This window comes from Tachysurus fulvidraco, chromosome 3, assembly GCF_022655615.1.
Source record: "Tachysurus fulvidraco isolate hzauxx_2018 chromosome 3, HZAU_PFXX_2.0, whole genome shotgun sequence".
NCBI classification, from domain to species: Eukaryota; Metazoa; Chordata; class Actinopteri; order Siluriformes; family Bagridae; genus Tachysurus; species Tachysurus fulvidraco.
The window spans coordinates 8,977,370-8,998,204 of NC_062520.1; the positions used below are offsets into that span (position 1 = coordinate 8,977,370).

Below are 20,835 nucleotides of genomic sequence, written 5' to 3' on the forward strand. Positions count from 1 at the left end.
TATCTCAACCAAACAACAACATGCTGAAAGGTCAGAAGCACTCGAGGCTCTATGACAAGGTTGCATAAATGCACTCAGGGTCTTATTCATTTTTAAAGTTCACCGATGTTTCATTCTGCCGGCGGAATAGAATAAACTTTCCACACATTTTTAATCAGTATAAACAAATGAATTCTTTTATTGCTGCAAGTCTGTTATTAAATGAGACATTCAGTGTGAAATGCTTTTACCTCTGTAATGATAACATTACACAGAATTTTAGTGGTTACAGATAACACCTTAAAATTTGGGAAACAGAAATAGCTTTGATATCACTATTTATTTTGAAGATATATAATATAGAGAGATGTAAACATTTGTGTGAAAGAAATAAACCATTTTTTTTCTTTTGGATCTTTTCTATGCAAATATTGCCCCTTGTAATCTAGATAAAACAGGTATATTAATGAAAAACTACTAATTCTGAGATTTAGGCACATTTCTGTGCTTCTGAGTATTTTCAGTGAGCTCAGAGTTAGAAGTGTGTAATGTTTTAAAAGAGGAAAAACAAGAGTTTTTTTCCAAACCCTTTTCTATTCCTCTGGCATGTAGGATTTCCCTCACTTGCTAAACACACTTTAGCTGTCAGTTTAAACTAGATCTGGGAGACATAACGATATCTGACAAAGCCACTAAATGAGCTGTACTTAGCACAGTGACCACATGGACAGAACCATAATTGGACAGGGTTTGAACTTCCAGTGTGGCGTTTGAACCACTGACGGGTAGAACAAAGCCTCCCTGTGAATCTCTTTACTGCCAGTGTTGCTGGAATCTGAATTCATAACCAGCACTAAATTATACAATTTGTATTGTGTAAATTTAACTATTGTTAAATATATACTTTTATAGTTTTATCAAAGCTGCAAATGTCTTTTTGTGCGTAGTCTCTTTTTCTTTCGTTGCTTCAGAGCAGCCAATCAGAGCAAAACTGGGGGTTAGAAATGATTGTAATTTATAAGCTAGGAAAACCTATAAAAACAGAAAGCAGCATTTAAATCACTTAATAAAATAAATTAGCTCCACACTTACTGAACATCTTGTTCCTGTTTAAGTTGTCAGTATATTTGTATTTAATATGTTTAATTTAATTTTAAATGCTCACTTGGACAAAAGCATAAACACCCTTCACTACTAGTATACATTTCGCAGATGCACTTATCCGAAGCAACATACATTTAATTGTATTTTCTACAATTGCACATTTGAGGGTTAAGGGCCTTACTCAGGGGCCCAACAGAGACAGCTTGAAGGACCTGGGATTCAAACTCAACCTTCTGATCAGTATTATAACACAATAAGATATCAATCCCTAGTATTAGAAGTTATATGATGTATTTAAAAATTTCGGAGTTAGACTAGATAGTTCGACTTCAGCGATTCAGAAAAAACAGTTTCTGTGGTTTAGGAAATGGGTTGCTTAAACAAGACTCCCAATTAGTTAAGGAATAAAACAAGGGTGTGTTCTTATACAAAAAATAATCCACAACCCAGTGCAAAGTATACTATTGTTCTGAAACATAGCAAAGTCTTTTATAACTCTTACAAATCACTGATAATTTAATTAAGGACACTTCATATGTTGTATTAATTTACAGTAACATTTAATATTATGGTATATCTGCAAAACAACACTTGAGCAGCTCCAGGCTTTTGGGTACTGTCCATGATGAAGCCTCTCCAGAAAGTGTGTTAATAATTAATGTGGGATTTGTTGCTTCTCTGGCAGGTTTTCCTCGGCAACACCAACCCTACAGATGTCGTGAAGACCTTGCTGCCCAAACCCACGCTTACACGCTTCGTCCGGATTCGACCCTACATGTGGGAGACGGGCATTGCTCTGCGCTTCGAAGTGTACGGCTGTAAAATCTCAGGTGGGTTTCAGGGTTATTCAGCACTGCCCAAACCTCAAATCCTATCGATTTTCCTCAGTTTAAGCAGCTGAGATTTGTCAAACCTATTCTTTAGATGTAGCGATTTAAATTAGATTTGCGTTACAAGACAGAAGCCATGCTTGGTGTATACACTCCTCTAAAGGTCTATAAATCTCTCATCCACACTGTTTACATTTCTTGTACATTCCTGGAATGATTGAAGAGAAGTGTTTATTCGTTGTACTTTAAGATTTGTGCAAGAGTGTGCAGTTTTTCTTTTTTAACCGGAGGATGTTTGGGTTGCTTCTGCATTATAGATGAGTTCTCATGTGCGAAAGAGGATTACGTATTCTAAACTCTTACGTTTGGATGTTCTTTATTTAAAATGAGTGGCGTCCACAGTAGGCATGGTTACCTCTCCCGTGAGAGAGTATTGCATTCTCAGCTCATTCCCCTTTGAACCCAATAACCCTCCTCAGAGATACAGTTTTTCCACCAGACACTCTCACACACGCATGTTACATTCTTATTATAAATGCATGGCTCCTCAGTCACCAATCGCACAGTCCCAGCTGGCTCGGCTCTCATTTGCATGCTCATCTTCATGTTTTGGCATGGCTCCACCCTCAGCAGGGTTTTGATTATAAAGCCTTTCGTGTCATGAGCGCCTCCCTGCTGAGACGACGTGTGTGTGTACTATCTATCTAATATACATCCTACATTAAGTGCCTCTATTTTTATCCACTGTTCACTTGTGGGCAAATTTAGTATTGGTTGTATGTGTGTGTGTTTACTCGGTTTGATGAAATGCCAAGCCCAGCTGTGGCAGCCATGTTTAGGCTGGATAAGCACACCACATTTTAAACACATCACAGGACCTCAGGCTTCTTCATGACATCATCAGGGTGCTGCGGGTTCTCTCTGATGATGCGGCCATCTCGGACAGCTGGGCGTTCACAAACCATTAAAAAAAATGGAAAAAAATCTCTTAAAATATAGAGTGCATACTATATAGCATATCTGATATATTAATCAATAGCATGCCTTTAAACTGAATTCTCGTTGAATTTTTTAAAAAAAAAATTCTTTTTGTCAGACAGAGAAGTAGACTTTGAAAAAAAATTGTAATGTATATACACTTACAGCTATTTCTCAAATGCACATGGATAATGTACAGAATATATATATATGGCTTTAGCTATACAACTACAAAAATCTAAAAATGCTAAGAAATCTTTCACTACCAAACAGCTGTTTTGGTTTTTTTCCCCTCTGGTGAAATTTTTACTAGTTTCAGTACATGAATACATTCCAGTTTAAATCAAAACTATTCAGTTCAATTCAATTTATTTGTATAGCACTTTTAGCAGCTTCACATTATCTCAAACAGCTTTGAAATTAAGATATTTTATCTCTAAACACTATCCTAATGAGAGCGCTAGAGCCTGAGATGATATGAGGAAGAAACCTTGAGATGAACCAGGCTCTGAAGGGAACCTCGTCCACATTTGGGTGACACTGGCTAGTAAATAATGTAAAATACACCCATGCAAAGCAAGGATGAAATCCAAGCAGGGATGTCACAGTGTATAACACCAGATTGGTTTGTCTTAAAGTGCAGGAGCAGACTGTGGTGTGCTGATGAGCATGTTCAGTAGATGTCATGTAAAGCAGGCATTCCACAGCCACACAGCCCTTAATAAACTTCCTCTGTTTGTAAATAAGGCCATCTGTGCGTGCCACCACTTGCTCCACACACCCACCCCAATCAACGGACCGGCAGCTCACGCAATGACACATACGTACACACCCACATGCATGCAAGTTCTTGTCAAAAACTTCCCAAAACGCACGTCTAAAAGAAACTCCATTAATGTGTCTGCAAGAATGGGATTCAAAGTGATTCATTCATTGCAGTGAGTCAGGGTGTCTGTGGAGCCATAAAAATTCCAAATTATATGTAATTGATGTGAGTTGTAGGGGGGGGGCACGGTGGCTTAGTGGTTAGCACATTTGTCTCACACCTCCAGGGTTGGGGGTTCGATTCCCGCCTCCGCCTTGTGTGTGTGGAGTTTGCATGTTCTCCCCGTGCCTCGGGGGTTTCCTCCGGGTACACCGGTTTCCTCCCCAGGTCCAAAGACATGCATGGTAAGTTGATTGGCATCTCTGGAAAATTGTCCGTAGTGCGTGAGTGAATGAGAGGGTTGTGTGTGCCCTGCGATGGGTTGGCACTCTGTCCAGGGTGTATCCTGCCTTGATGCCGATGACGCCTGAGATAGGCACAGGCTCCCCGTGACCCGAGAAGTTCGGATAAGCGGTAGAAAATAAATGAATGATCTGAGTTGTCCAAATTACAAACTTGAACATGTCTAAAAAGTGCCTTAAAGACAAATTGGAATTTAGATTGTAGTCTACAATCATTTTAAATTACACTGGATAATAAAATAGAAAGCAAATTTGGTGCAAACTTTAATAGTTTAACTTTAGGCTAAAATGATTCTCCTCTTAGGAAACAATATATTGTTATATTGAACAAGTTCAATAAATAAAAGCTTTTGTTTTTCAGTGTTTTCGAAATATTTTGTGTAATATTATTAATATTTTTCTCTGACGCAGGACTAATTGCTCATATTATGGCTCACAATACATTACCGTTTCTATAGCAACAATGTACGGTGTTACAGTGAAACAAAGCAACTTGCAGTTATGAAATCCGGGATTAGATTTTAATCTTGAACCTCTGAACATATTCTGAAATTAAATTTCAACATAAAATGCTAATTCCTACCACTATCATTGGGTAATTTTTTTGCTTTCTGAAGCTCACAGTGGAGCACATCTGAAAATCGCAGGGAAGAGTGTTTATCTGTTCCAGAGCTGCACAGGCAGCATTGGTATTTCACACTGCATTAAGTCCATCTGTGACACATCTCAGAGTGTTTTTGATGCCTTCCTGATTCACAGGAACTAAACTGATTTTGGATTCTAATATTGTGGCAGGTCATGAATTTAAAAAGAATTTTTTCCCCCTTTTTTTTAAAGACTTGTCTTTAATGAGTGGCTTATGTAGTTATTGATGCATAGAGAGCTCATGTAACTCGAAATGTACATCACAAATACACCAAGAATAGTATAAAAGTACTCACTCTATATTCCATCCATTGTGCCAATATTGTGAACGTAACATTCACCTTCTCCTGTGTATGATAACGCATGGATACCTTAAAGACTCACCACAAGACTCACCTGTACATTTGTAGATCATGTCGCCTGGATCATGTTGACTTTTTTTAAGAACTGCTGCTGTAATCAAGTCTATTCTATGCTCATTTTTCCAATTTTTCAATAACTTCACTTCAAGATCCCCTTTCCTGAACATCACACGCTGTCACTCACTACAACAACATCTGTACACTGAATGTTTACTAATCAAAAGATTAGTCTTATTCCTCTCTCATGTCGTCTCAGGGAGTTTTCCCTTGCCACTATCCTCATTGAGAATCTAAATCTGATCCAGATATCTACTTTGTGATGATGTCTGTAATTAAAAATCATGATTTGAGCTTTTCAAGAACTATGGAGGGAGAAAGGTTTAGAAACATGAAGGCAGATTACGTTCCACATGAAGGTGCTATAGTGTTAGAAACGGAAGAAAAAGAGAACAAGCCAAGTGGGAGTGAGAGAATATCAAAGACAAAAGAAAGGGGTCGAAGGAGGGGGAGAGAAACTTGGTGCATGAAAACTAGAATCTCAGATGTGAAAGGTAGAAGCGCCCGAGGAGAGGAGAGTTTTAATTAGATACCTGGAGACAAACACCGCAGGCGGGTGAGTTAATATGCAAGAGGTCAGAAAAGAGAGAGAGAAGTGGGGAGGATGGAGGAAAGAGAAAAGAAGAAGGGGGGGGTTGAGTGCTTATCTGTGCATACTGTTTCTTCATTTTCTCTAGGGTGCTGTCTCTTTGCTCTCTTTCTCATGTTTCTGTCTCTCCAGATGCCCGTCTGTGCTCCATCCAAGATTTTCTCTCTCTCTAAAGCTCACTAAGACAGCTGTAGACAGCCAATAATGCATTCTATCTCCATGGTTCATCTGTCTGTATTTCATCATTTCATCATCAGAACATTGTTGTGCCTCCAGTTTTGCTTCTAATTGTGTCTCACATTCATCTCAATACCCTTGTACAGAGTACCCATGTTCAGGCATGCTTGGAATGGTCTCAGGCCTGATCACCGATGAGCAGATCACCGCTTCCTCACACACGGACCGCAGTTGGGTGCCGGAGAACGCTCGTTTACTGACCAGCCGCTCAGGATGGACTCTACTGCCCCAACCTCAATCATACATGGACGAATGGCTACAGGTGGACCTGGGTCAGGAGAAACTTGTGCGTGGACTGATCATCCAGGGAGGGAAGCACCGTGAGAACAAGGTCTTTATGAAGAAGTTCCGTCTGGCCTACAGCAACAACAGCTCTGACTGGAAGATGGTGATGGAAGCCAACAGCAACAAACCCAAGGTAAGAAGAAAAGCTGATGGGGTTTAGTGATATAAAAAAACATATCTTGGTTATTATTAGTTTATTCTGATGACAAAAATCTCACAATTATCATATAAGATCACAATTATCTTGTAAGACCTTGCAATGTATTACTCTTGTAATATATAATCATTGTGAGTATAGCCAGGTGTTAGAGCTGTAAAAACAGTCACTGCTTCCTCTATTACAAGAATAGTCATGCTAAAATCTTATTTTCTTTTATTTTTTTCTTTTCTTCAAAAACTATCCATTTTATTTTCACTTCATTACTTTTCTTCCTGCCATAAACATATGAGGACGTTGTAAAGATTCATTGTAAGACAGTTCTTTTCCAAACAGAAAAGGCTCATCAAGGAGTGCAGTTTTTTCAAACAGTAGTTGCTAAATTATTGGCACCCCTGTGTAATGTCTGCAGACGCTTTGAGATTTTCCCATGCAGTACATTTTAGTCTTCTTAAAAATTCTAATTATTCATGTGAACTGGCCTTTTCAGTTCAGACCATTGATTCCATAGGGTTTGAATCTTAGTATTCAAAATACAAAAAATACATTATGGTACGTTGACTTAAATTACCTTCAACCCTTCCTTCTGTTCCACTCACTGTAGACTTTGCAGAAAATGCATTGCAGTTCTGATAAGAAGGATGGATGGGGGGGGGAGATGAGGAAGAAGGATTTGCTGCAACTGACTATAAATGTGTTAATGCCTCATTGGTATGCATTGTGCATGCAGTTCAGCCACGCTGCCCTCAGGAAGAGCGAAGAGAAGAAACACCTCATGCCTGTCAGAATACACCAGCAGACATCTAGCACAAGGGCTTCTGTAGCTGATTTAAAAGTCCTAGTTATACAGTACCTCCTTTCTATTCTCTCTCATCCTCTACTCTGTCCTTCTACACGAGCTTGAAGGAGACAGGAAAAGTTAACAGTGAAGCCCATTAATTCTCTTTCATGCCGTTACTGTTGTGGACCTTTCTCATTACCGGAGCATGCGTCTCTCCTTCTCTTTAATTCTCTCCCTCTGGTTTTCCTTCTCCTGTGGTATTCCACTGCGGAGAAGGAGTTTGCTGAAACCGAAGTGAAAGGCAATGGGAGATTTCTCTAAGCGAGGCACCCTGCTGCATTGGTAGCTAGCAAGCTCTTGCTTTAATGTTCCCTTCAGATGTCAATCACTGGCTGGATTAAGGCTTTTGGTTGTTATTCACAGTTCTGTTCCACTGCTTCTTCTTTTCACAGCGATAAAGAAAGTGCTTGAACTGAATGGCTGAATTCACACATATAATCTATTAATGACTATCTTGTGCTTTTTCCTTCTGTCCTCGTGCAGCTTTTCGAGGGAAATTTGAACTACGATACACCAGTATTGAGGACAGTGGAGCCCATCTTGACACGCTTTATAAGAGTTTATCCAGACAGAGGTACACCAGTAGGCATGGGGCTGAGACTAGAGCTCCTAGGCTGCGAGTTTAAAGGTAGGTCTCTCTCTCTCTCTCTCTCTCTCTCTCTCTCTCTCTCTCTCTCTCTCTCTCTCTCTCTCTCTCTCTCTCTTGCTCTCATTTTTTAGTTGTCTATGATACTCTCTTATTTTCCTTCATAATGTACTACGTTCTATCAACAAATCATTGGTAAACTAAAGGGATAAAAACTAAACTAAAGGGATTTATAAAGAAATAAAAACAGCTGAAAATCACACTGTGTGGTCCCTCGTCAAGCAGGAATAAATACAGATGCTGCTTGGCTGAACTTGATAGGTTAAACATGAAGCCCCAGGGTTCAGCTTTCTTCAGGATTTGTGCAGTTGTGCCACACATGCACCATCAAAGGGTTTCTTTTGCCTAAATAAGCATCAGTGTATAGACCTCTCTAATGACAGGGACCCTCTGAAGAGCAAAGACGATATACAGTCCATCCTCTGCAAATCTCATCCTTATGTTTTACAAGAAAACTCCACCTAGGAGGACATGATATGTGTTTATGTTGAAATATATATAACATGTTTAGTTGCTGCATTTGTTATTCCCATGACCATGCACTAGTGACAACGGTCAACAAAATATAGAGAAATGATTTTTTTCCCCTTTTCCATTTCTTAGTCATTTCAATGTCGTTTTATTGACAAATCCAATGTAGAAGAAAGGGAAGCAGCAAATGGTAGACCCAGAATGCAATGCAGCTGTACAAGGAAGTTACTTTGGGATACAGAAGAGACTCTACGTTGACAATGTTGTGGTGTTAGTATGAATATTGAAGCTTTGATTACTTGTAGGTCTGAGAAAATTCTACATATGAGGAAGTAAGGAAGCTGAACAATCCGAATTACTAAAGCGCTTCTGCATTGTTATCTTTTGGTAGAGTTGGAGCAAAACCTAATTCTCAGTGAAAACAGTTAAACAGTATTACCAGTAATGTAAGTATTAGCCGACGTGAAAATGCAAAGGAGCAAAGACAATAGTCAACTGAGAATATCATTACAATATAACAAATCTTAGATGCCCCTCAAGATTCCAGGATAATCAATAATAATAAAAAGATTTTTCATTTGCAAGGAATTAAGGTTATATACAAATCTGTCCTTGTACTTATCTGCTCTTACCCTTCAAGTTTCTCCCCTTTATTTCTGTTACTCTACACTTTTTCCCTTTCGCTTTTTGAGCTCATTTAGGTTTGTTAGGAGAACATTCTCTGTTGAAACAGCATTAAGTGGATTTACATATTGGCTCACTTAGAATCACTGAAGCTGGCTTATGTAAGCTACGGAATCCCACTGTGAGTTTTAGCTGGATGATAGCTTATTTTCACTGGCAAAGCCAATACACACGCGCACGCAGCACACACACATACGGACAATTCACAACAGTTTATATATGCTCACTCATTCCCTCTGAGTCTCAGACACATAGTGAGATTATAACATATGAAATACACACACACACGGGTGCTATATGTACCTGTAAAAATAACAGAGGGGTGCTAGAATGTATCCAAAGTGGTTAGATTGATGTGCTTAAATATTCTACAAAACTCTGTGATTATATGCAACTGTAATATAATATAATACATATGGTATTCCATGCACCACTTTTAGTCAACTTTTAAATCTAAAGAAATAAAAAGGGACTAGCTTCATGTAAAAGGCATTTATTTTATCAGTTTTTTGGGTTTTTTTTTTCTTTTGAAAGCTTCCTTGGTTACACACCCTATGTAGTGAACACATGTAGTGAGCATATATAGCAAATAGGAAGTCATTAAGCAGTTGAAAGACCGTTTGAGTATATGATAGTTTTACACACTGAAATGTAAAAATCTATCTACATACTGCATCAGCTGCAGAAAAACAAGCTTGCAGAACATACTGTAGCAGAAACAATTAATGTATGCGAAAAAGGCCATAGTTCCAGTGACTCAAGTGACTTATTTATGTAGCTTTTATAGGTTCATAGTGTCTGATTAGTGAAGTGACTACATGTTAAAAGAAAGTTGCTAATCAAAATGGCATTTAAAGATAATTAGGCAGAGAAGTATGAGTCCTTCAAATATTGTAGTGGTGTGTGGATTGTGAAAATCTTCGCTTTGTTTGTTGCTCCTCTCTACGCTCACTTCATGGTCTCTCACTCTCTCTATATAACTTGCTGAAAGACTGGCAGGCTCAGGAGCCTCTCATTATAAGTTGTGAGTAAACGGAGGGAATCCGGCTGTGAGTATAAGCAGGCAGAGCCACAGGCAGCAGGACACGCGTCTGACTAATGAGAGACCCGAGTATGCCTTACACTCACATGCAGATTGAGCCTTGGGTGGAGCTGCTCAGACTGCCAGGACCCACAGGAGCAGAGCCAAACCTCAGCACCCAGACACACGCCACACACATGCACGCACGGCTCGGGAAAGGCTTCTGCTGTTGTTGCACTCAGTAGCTAGTGTATGATTTGTATCTTTCATGATGTCATGATTTTTCTTTATTTCATAATCCTTTTCTTTTTTTTTTCTTTAGCACCAACGGTGCCTCCCACTCTGCCCGTCCCTCCGACCACACCATCCGACGAGTGTGATGATGATGCCAACTGTCACAGTGGAACAGGTGATGACTACGAACATACAGGTGCTAACAGCAGAGCCTGCACACTTCCTTACTACAACCTTTCAAACTAACTCCAAATACTTATCTACCTTTGAAAATTACACCTATCTATACTTACACATTCTGCCTTAGCTAATTCCACAAAGCATGTTGCCCTGTTCACATTTTCCTTTGCACGCAGGCTTACTTGAGCATGTTCATGGGTCATTGCTTCTATTATATCACCCATCTCTAATGGTAACTAACTCAAACTATCATCCCTGATGGTAAATTACATCATAACCTATAATTTTAGACACTTGTATGTGATTTCAGTTGATTTTTAAATGCCATCTCTGCCCTTTTCAGCAGCTTCACAATGTTAACATCTTTGTGCAGCCTAAGATATTAAAGGATGGCAGATTTCTTTGAAGTTACATTGTTAGCATTAAACTAAAAAGCATTTATCAAATTAATGTTGTCTGTTGTTTTCATTCATTTCAACACAACATTGCGGTCCAGATCTGTCTCATATTTTACATCACCTAGACCAATGACAAGCATGAAATTTCAATACTACACTGGAAATATGTTATTTCTAATATCACTACAATCCAAAGTGATGCATTTGTTTGTTTCAGGCTTCTGTGTAAATTTTTCAGCCTGTAACGTAGCCCCACCCCAGTAAAGCATTGTGCGTTTTTGTCAAACTCATTGAGCAAACATAATTTCAAAAGATGGAGTATGGATGTTTGGGTGAAGAATAATGACTGTGAATCTTTTCACCGTGATTGCAGAGGACTCTAAAATAACATACTGCTCCTTTAATCCTCTAATAGAAATTGACCACTTATGTGACTAACAATTTAAGCTATGCAAGTTGCTGAATGTGAATTGGGTGCATATCGAGCTGTGTGTCTGAATTCACTTTGTCCCTGGCACAGGTGGCACTACTGTTCCTGAGACCACTACAGATATGAGCCCATTACCAGGTGAGACAGCTTAGCAGTTATATGGGCTTTCACTTTATTTGTTTCTGACCATAGATTACATGGTACACTTTTTCTTTCTTTTATCTTAAGTAACTGTAAGTAGACATGAACATTTACTGGATTTGGCAGACAAACTTATCCAGAACGACTTACAGAAGTGCTTTTCTGAGTTGCATAATTGTTAATGAGTGCTGTTCTAATTCAGCTTGTTCAGCATTAACACAGATAAAACTGCATGCTAATGGACAATAACTGAGTGGGAGGACAGAACAATCTAGCTCTCACTAATTAGGTTGTGTGTGTTTGTGTGTGTGTGTGTGTGTGTGTGTGTGTGTGTGTGTGTGTGTGTGTGTGTGTGTGTGTGTGTGTGTGTGTGTGTGTGTATCAGGTTGGTTGTTTTGATCAGATGTGGGTGGAACGTTTTTGTTTTTGTTGTGTTATTTATTTATTTATTTATTTATTTATTTATTTATTTATTTATTTATTTTTGGGTGGTTGGTTGGTTCTTGTTGTTGTTGAGACTAAATGTCCTCACAAATACCTGAAAGCTTTAACCCTGTAGGAATTCTTTTCTGGTCCCCACATGGAAAATATTTTCCCCATAAAACGAAGCACTGAAAGCATGTGTGTGGTCTGTATGTGTTAATATTGAACAGGTCTGTCTATTCCAATTTGAATGTGGTTTATTTGCAGTGCAAAGGATTTAGAAAGTTCTGGTAAAACTTGTTTATGCCCAATGCCTTCCTGTGCCACAGTCGAAATCCTCTCGAGATGGAAAAAGAGAAATAACTTTTAATTGGATAGCGGTATTTTTCGGGAACAGTGGCAGAATGCCTTAGCTGTGGCTTTTAATGGAAATTTTTTTCCTCTTCACTGGGCAAATACTCTGCAGAAGCCACTCTGAATCCTCACGTTATTGCATTTCATACTGTCTAGAGAAAGGAAGGCAATGACATTGTTTGTCTTTTAACTGTCTATTTTTCTCTTGCCTGAATTTTACACTCCTCTGTTCTCTTGTCTTCCTGTCTTCTCTCCTGTCATACAGAAGAGTGTGCCCTGTATTAAACAGCCTCAATTTCACACCTTCTGCCTGTTTCATCAATATTATGCACATATAAATATCACTCACAAGATCTTGCATCTGCATAATCAGTGACAGCTTTCTGCATTATTTAAAGAATTTTTTTTATAATAATCAGTTTAATTGTATTATTTTGTCTCATTTCAAGCAGGGAATTCTACTGCCCCCTAATGGTGCAGCTTTCAATACTGCAGAAAGCTGTCTGTTATTCAGCTGTATTAAAAGTTATGAGTAAAAGAAATTACTAAAGAGTACTAAAGTAAACCTATAAATATAACTAAAGCAAATCAATATCTGAACGGATGATTTAAGGTTGTTATGGTAATTCTTACCAGCAGTGTCTGTGTGTTTGTAGCTTTCTTGTGGTTTGCGTGTGACTTTGGCTGGGCGAACAACCCCTCGTTCTGTGGCTGGACGTCTGAGGCCGGCAGCTATCGGTGGCAGATTCAGTCGAGTGGCACGCCCACACTAAATACAGGTCCCAACATGGATCACACAGGTAACATGCACTGACACTCACAATTAACAAAGAACAAAACAATTTAGCTGAAACTTTAGCAAAGATTTGAAATCATATTCCTTAAATCTTATTACTTCTCCTCAGGTGGCTCTGGAAACTTCATCTACACCCTAGCAACTGGAGCACAAAAGAATGAAGTGGCAAAGCTTGTCAGTCCGGCAGTTTTGGGTCAGGAGTCAGATCTGTGCCTATCCTTCTGGTATCACATGTTTGGCTCACATATTGGTACACTGCACATCAAGCAGCGTCATAAGAGCGGCAGTGAAACAGCAGATGTGCTTCTCTGGACCGTCACCGGACATCAGGGCAATCGCTGGAGGGAGGCTCGTGTGCTGATCCCACATTCAAGCAAACCGTTCCAGGTGTGTGTATAAGAGAGTGGATTAATCAACACCAAAAATCATAACAGATCATATGTGTAAGAAATATGGTTCACACTGAGGCAGTTGTTTTGCACCAGTTAGCGAGACTATTAAGATACTTCGACAGAAGTGCTGAAAAGCATCTCAAATGCTTTGTGTTAATCAGGTGGTGATAGAAGGTGAAGTAGAAGGACAGAGCTTGGGAGACATCGCTGTGGACGACATTAAAATCTTAGAAATCAACACAGCAGACTGCAAAGGTGAGTCAGCCAGGAAGCTCACAAAAATCAGTAAGCAGCTTGCATGTTGATCTGTTCAGAGTTGAGCTTTAATGGTTTTCATTGAAGTGGCAAGTTTGGAAGCATGTAGTACCATGTCAGTGAATATAACTTTATTCTGTTGTGTGTGTTTAGACCCAGACGTCCCTACAGAGCCCATGCTACCTGAAGACTTCAGTAAATTCCGTAAGTATCCTGTTTTAAAAATTATTATTATATTAATTTTTTAAAGTGTTATCTTTGAAAGTACAAAGAAGCTGCTGTAACATGTCACTTCCACCGTTTATTGATACGCACACACACTAATTTTCAAGCCCTTTACATCGATAAGGTCTCACAGGCATTTCATTTTCTCCAGTTGCTTCGTACTTATATACCCCTCCTATTGTCTCCTACTCCTACTCACATTTCATTAGCAACTCACATTTTGTTTATTTATCACATAGCCCTATATGGAATGTCCATGCATGTAAAAAAGAATTGACAGGAGGGGAAGTCTTGCCTGTTTGCGTTGACATTTCTTGTCTGGTGAATAAAGCAGTATTGTGCACAGATGCTCAGATACTGATTACAGAGTCTGGCACAGTCACAAATGCATTTATCATCTGTTTCATATAGCTATCAAGATGTTTTACCCAAGATGTTTTCAACACAGAAATAACTTATAGCAGCTTTAATTCTATTTTTTAATTTTATTTAATCAAAGTATGACTTAATTCCCAGATCATTAGCTCTAGTTGTCAGTTATTGCTTCTCTACCAAAGCAGTCTTGTTTGTCTGTAAATAATACTGTACCATTCATCTCCCTTTTCTAGCTGTGGACATCACCAACTTCCCGAAGATTGTCGAGAACAAAGAGATCAGTGGAACAGGAAACATGCTGAATACTCTGGATCCCATCCTGATTACCATCATCGCCATGAGCGCGCTGGGCGTCTTCCTAGGTGCCATCTGTGGAGTGGTGCTTTACTGCGCCTGCTCACACGGCTCCATGGCCGACAGGAACTTATCCGCCCTGGAGAACTATAACTTTGAGCTGGTGGATGGTGTCAAGCTAAAGAAGGACAAGCTCAATTCACAGAACTCGTACTCAGAAGCATGAGGCACCAATCTATTAGAGGACACCTCTCCTTGGGGAGGCGGGTTAAAAAAAAAAACAGACTGACGGCACTCTACCATTGGATGAGGATAAACCTCTGAGGTTCAGAGAACCAATGGGAGGAGAACTGGGACCGAGCCGTGCTTTTCTCAGGAGCTGCAGTGAACATAACCTACCAGTAGGGGACACTGTGTACAAAAAAATTAAATTTGAGGTTGAAGGACATGAAAAAACAAACAAACAAACAAAAAAGAATATGTACAGAGGATTTAGATGATTATTTTAATTTTTTTATTTTATTATTTTTTATTATTTTTAGTTGCTCATTTTTACAATCGGATGCTGGTGTTGAGACCAATATATGAAAATGTTATACGTATTTATCTTTTTTTTCTGGAAGGAAAAAAAAAACATTTTTCATTTTTCTTTTTGTGTTTAAAGGAGATGTGTTAAAAAAAAATCCAAAATGAACCATGTCTGTTAACCCATAATGGGACACGTATCTGAGGGTGTGGTTCAGTCAGTGCCTTTGGTACATCTTTCTTGGCCTCATTTGTTGATTTGTAAAATTTTCTTTAATCCCCTTAGTTCTGGAACAAGCAAAGACAAATACATACAAACAAAGGAAGAAAAAGGAAAAAAAAAAAACATGTTGGTCACATGACCCTGCAAACATGATCCCGTTTATTCATTGCGCTTTAATGTCGAGAGCCCACATATTGTACATACAGTAAGTTTTAATATATTTTAATTGCCCTTTTAAAAGAAAATGAGTAAAAAGGACAAAAAAAGAAGCTGCAGTATCCCTTTTTTCTTTGGTGTTGTAAATACAATCGTCTGACTGTTTCGTGAAGGTGAAAACGTGTGCTTTTCCGTCATGTTCGGTTACTTTATCCCATTTCCCAGAAATGCAGCTAATGTGTTAAACACTGATGGTTCACACACATAAACGCATATACAAACACACACACAGACACTCTCACTGCATTCTCCGACAAATCACACGCTTCAGTGATCATCGATGAGGTTCCATAGTGCTTACACTTCACTAAGATTTTACAGACATTTCCAATTTATATCTGTCCACGTTTGTGCACGTCAGCCACACGGGATCATTACTTTAGATCTTAAGGCTAAAAAAATCAGGTGTAACATGACTTCTTCTTTCTGTTTGCCATCATGTCAGAAAAGAACAAATCTTCAATATCACCATCATCTTCATCATCATCGTCTCAGCCATTTCTCCTGCATTTAAAATCACCTTGAATGCACTTTGCCCCCATCTTTGTCGCTAAACTGGTGTTATGGGATGTGTTTAAGAATAGTGCTCTCAGTTTTGTGTTTGGCGAACCATCCTAGCACATCTCTAGCCCTGTTTTCTGAACTGCACTCATCCTCCTCATCCTCGTTGATGTCACACATGGTTGATTGGTGTAACGATATCATCACATAAGCATGACATTTAATACAGGAATCATCACTCTGGCCCTTGCGTCTGTACCAAAGGACTGTTGCGTCAAATCACACAAGGCCGCGTACATCGAACAGAGCATGTGCATCAGCTCAGCTTTGTATAAGGCACTGGACTTAATAAAAAAAGAACAGCATATGAAGGACTGACTCAATATATAAAACATGTAATACTGGCTTGTCATTCAACATCATGCAATGATATAAAACCTAAGAGCTTCATATCACATGTAGTATAACCTAGAGCACTCCACCTCATTCCCTTTCTCTCTCACACACACACACACACACACCTAAACTGACTCATATTTTAAAGATTTCTTGGTATGTTTCTGTGCTGTGCTGTGTTCTGTGACAAACACGTTCTCTATTCATTTATCTCCAGTAGTTTGCAATGCCATGACCCCGTTTCTCAATGCTACATGAGGGTTAGCTAAAGGCGGACTAGCTTCAGTAAGGTTTAATGAAGAAAGCATACTGTAGCATCAAGAAAAAAAAGAATCTTGCACTGATAGATATATTTAAAGAGGTTTATGTGTTTATAGCATTCATTTGTAAAAAACAAAATCTTCATAAAAAAAGGACAGTGTTCATTTTTTTATAGTTTCAGAATATGTAAATTAATTCTGAAAAATATGGTTATTGAGATGTTTTCATTATTGAAAAAGGTATACAAATTTAATATAGTAAAGTTCCCATTTACCTGATTGATTATCTTTGGTTTTGTATTGTCATTCCAAATTTGTGCTAATTTGTTTTGTCTTATTATTATTTTATTTTATTTTTTTTACACAAGAAGAAGGGGAGAAACTTTTATTTTCAATACTGATTCTGTAATTGCTGTTGTAGGAAGAAGAACCTGAATAAAACAGCAAGGCCTTAAAAAAACAGTCAATCAATGTTTTGTATTTCATCATTCTGCATTATGAATAGAAAATCACAAATGTCTAATGTCTCTCATCGACTTAGCTCAACGTACATTCCAAAGATTCAGATCCAATAAAAGTTTTCCTAAGACATTTTGGATACGGATGCTTTATTAATTTCTATAAATAATGTCTAAATATTGAACACTTCTATACACAGTAACCTTACACAGTAGCCTTAAGCACTCCCGTTCCTTATATTATATATCAGCTGTTTATGTGGTCTGACATGAATATGGAGCAAATATACATTTATTGGCAGGACACACAAAGACAGAGCCAAAAGTGTAAGTGAGTGAGTATGTGAGTGAGAGTGTTGGGGCAAAGACAGAGCCAAAATCAAAGATTTAGAAAGGGAAGGATTCAGGCTATGAACAGACTGTCCGATATCATTTGTATAGCGCTTTCAGCATCTGACATTGCCGCAAAGTAGCTTAAAAGAAACCCAGATGTGGATATAATGAGAGAGCCAGAGGCAACGTTGGCAACGAAAAACTCCCTGAAATGACATGTGGAAGAACTTATAAGAGGAACCAGACATAGAAGGAAATTCATCCTGTGTCTGTGACACTAGAGAGTAGGATTATAAACCATTACAGCGTACAGGTGTATTAAAGATGAACAAGTACTGTATAGGATGTTGAAAGGGTGGTCAGCATGACCATACTGTGAATAAGAGTCCTTGAATGATGCTATGATACTATTTATAAACTCATTTGCATGCTACAATAACAGGTCACATGCAAAACATAATAATTACAGACCTATTCTATTAAGTAGTGTTTACTGTTAAGTTCATTAACAAGCCCAGTAATAACCATTAGCACATAAGGTGCTTTAAAGTAAATGAAAGAAAACATGAGATTAATGAAATGATTACTTTGTGGAGATTATGAAGATACTTAAAAGGACAAGAAATTAAATATTGTGTAAATAGAAACATTTTTATTTCATATTTTGTTTTAATTCATATAAATTTGAAAATATTCCTAGAAGTTAATACTTCTCTTAAACACCAGAGGGCGCTCATGTTCACTTTTCTTTCACTTGCATCACCTGTAATTATTATCCGTATTATCACTCTTTTGTATATTTACATTTACATGCAAGTCTGCATTGGATGATCATAAATAAATAAAATAAAAAAACAAAAATGAGCATCACTGATCTGCCTCACTTGAAGCTCACAGTGATTTGAACTGATTAATAATCATTAAACAAACCTCCATCTACTTATTCCTGCTATAAAGCTGAAGTAAGAGCTGTAAAATAAAGCGCCTCATTAAATGTAGAGCTGTACAAAGTAGGACAAAGACATACTTTGTTGAGAAATTACTCAGTTAAAGAGCATAGCATGCATATAAATATCAGCATTAACAACAAACTGTCAAAAGAAGTCTCATACATGCTTTATTCATGCACCGGACCACTGTGACCCTGAGCAAAATAATGCAACTGCTAAAGATGAATGAGTAAAAAGTAATAAACATAACGAGAAAATTAGAGCATGCAATTATAGACTAATCGAGCTCCAATTTGGCACTGCGTCAGTTTGGCAAGTTTACATGTTTCCATTGGAAGAGCTGGAAGATACATAAACTGTAATGTCAATCAATTAAATAAATATGTCTAATTGCCTTTCATATAATATATATTTGTACTTTTTTATATGTATAAGATATATATAAGATATGCGGTATATATAAAATAATGTATCATTTGTAAACTCGTCATTTATTTTATACTTACTGTAGCTGGGTTATAAAGCACATTTCTGTAAATCTGCACTGAACAGAAATGCACTAAACAGGTAGAGAGAGAGAATGACAGAGACTTAACTTACACATAGCTTTATAAGAATCCTGACTGACTGATTCTTTTCCTGTCTCTGGGAGCAATTGGCCAAAATTGTGAGAAAGGACCTGCCGCAAGGACAGCAACACTGATCTGTACATCAACAACAGCGACTGTATGTGTGACAGGTGAAAATGGACAAAGAGGAACAACCCTAAGGAGTACTAGAGTACTTCGAGTGTGACAACTTCGGCAGCTCCAACAAGAAGACCTGTGGAGTGGATAAATGTTTTCTCACACTATTTCGAGTAATGAAAAATACTTAACAGGATTTATCAGCACTGCATGTGTTAATGCTATGTTCGATTTTTGCTAATATTCTTCTTGGAGATGATTTTTTTTATACGAATCTTTGAACAAAAGTAGGTTTAGGTGTTTTTTTTTTCATTTGTTTGCTTATTCTTCAGCTTGTTCACGAACTCTTTGATGGCTTCAGATATTTGTGAATCCTTTTGCTTTTTTGATTTTTTCTTTTTTTCTTTCTTTATTTTTTTTTTTAAATGAAAGTTGGTTCTCCATCATATTAATCTCTCTTTTTAGAAGAATCAGGGATAAGAGCTTTCAAATTACAGAATAACTGGAAAGCCAAAAGTCCTCAGTGCTGAAGACTTTCATTTACTGGCAGCTAAAAAAGTGCTACCACATTATATCTATCTATTATTAGTCTATTTGAATGTGCTGTTACTGTAGAAATGTTACTGCATTAGAACAAGTGATGTTAAATCACAGGACTGTTTATAGGGTTATGCTGTTACATGATATTAATCCACATCACAGGTTCCAGTGTTGAAGGAATTCTAACCAAACCACAGACTACTGTACATACTCATTTTAATTTACAATGACATGCACTTGGTGGAGGAAGTTACACATCTTGAGATCTTTTTTGAGTGATAGTGAGAGTGAATAGATTGAGACTGACAGCTCAGATCAGTGGCAGCAGCTTAATGGATAGAATAAAATTATAAATAAAGGTGATGGAAATACATTTTTGCCTATGGTTTATGACAGCTTAGATTCTTTGACTGTTTTAGGAGTCTGAGGATACCCAGTTGGAGCTAGAATCTTGGCCATCTCAGCCTGGAATACCATCTGATCCAGTCCAGGATAAGGGAAATGAGAATGAATGAATCAGTAAATATTTAAATGAATGAATGAATAAGTTTGTGTGGTACTTCACTCTGATTAAGGTGAAATGTCAGAGTGACCTGCCTCAGCGTATACAATCTTTTCCACTCACACAACACAAGGAGAAAGATGCTAACAGCTTCTGGTTCACTACACTTACATCGTCCCTCACCACATTAAGGTCTATGTTTTTGAGACATTAGGTGAAAGATTTTGAGTACCCTGAGTTAACAGGCTGACATGGGTGACATGTTGTTGCACATAAAATATACAGTATTTCTCTTGCAGTTGATGGCAGGGACGTTACCAAATATTTGTAACAGTAAGTTATTGTAAGCCAAGATTTGTTATACAGTTTATGGTAAAAATCTGTTATCAAAATAATAATGTCTTATATCAACTGTACAACAATTATTTGTTTGTTTGTGTTTATCCTGCATGTGTTTTAATTGTTTTAATTCATGTGTCTCCACCTCCTCCCCCCACCCCCCAACATTCTTGTCAGTGGTTGTTCCCGGATTGTTATGATTGTTTTCACCTGTTTTCAGTTCCATCCCAGATTTATGCCATCAATTAAGCCCCATTGTTTCACCATGTTGTTGTCTTGCAGCTGATTTCATCACT

At 38.0% G+C, this 20,835-nt stretch overlaps 1 protein-coding gene across 2 annotated transcripts in view; it reads left to right on the top strand.

Annotated features, from left to right (window-relative positions):
• Positions 1-17,320, top strand: part of nrp1a (neuropilin 1a) — a 65,496-nt gene extending 48,176 nt beyond the window's left edge. Inside the window, exons 8-17 of one of the 2 annotated variants that reach the window (XM_027149021.2) lie at positions 1,769-1,913; positions 6,095-6,426; positions 7,775-7,919; positions 10,436-10,543; positions 11,446-11,493; positions 12,930-13,073; positions 13,179-13,456; positions 13,623-13,716; positions 13,870-13,920; positions 14,550-17,320. In XM_027149021.2, the coding sequence (XP_027004822.1) occupies positions 1,769-1,913; positions 6,095-6,426; positions 7,775-7,919; positions 10,436-10,543; positions 11,446-11,493; positions 12,930-13,073; positions 13,179-13,456; positions 13,623-13,716; positions 13,870-13,920; positions 14,550-14,836 (1,632 nt within the window). In that variant the 3' untranslated portion in view covers positions 14,837-17,320. The remainder of the gene's footprint in view (positions 1-1,768; positions 1,914-6,094; positions 6,427-7,774; positions 7,920-10,435; positions 10,544-11,445; positions 11,494-12,929; positions 13,074-13,178; positions 13,457-13,622; positions 13,717-13,869; positions 13,921-14,549) is intronic. The other variant, XM_027149022.2, reaches the window with a different exon arrangement.
• The last annotated feature ends 3,515 nt before the right edge of the window (positions 17,321-20,835 follow it).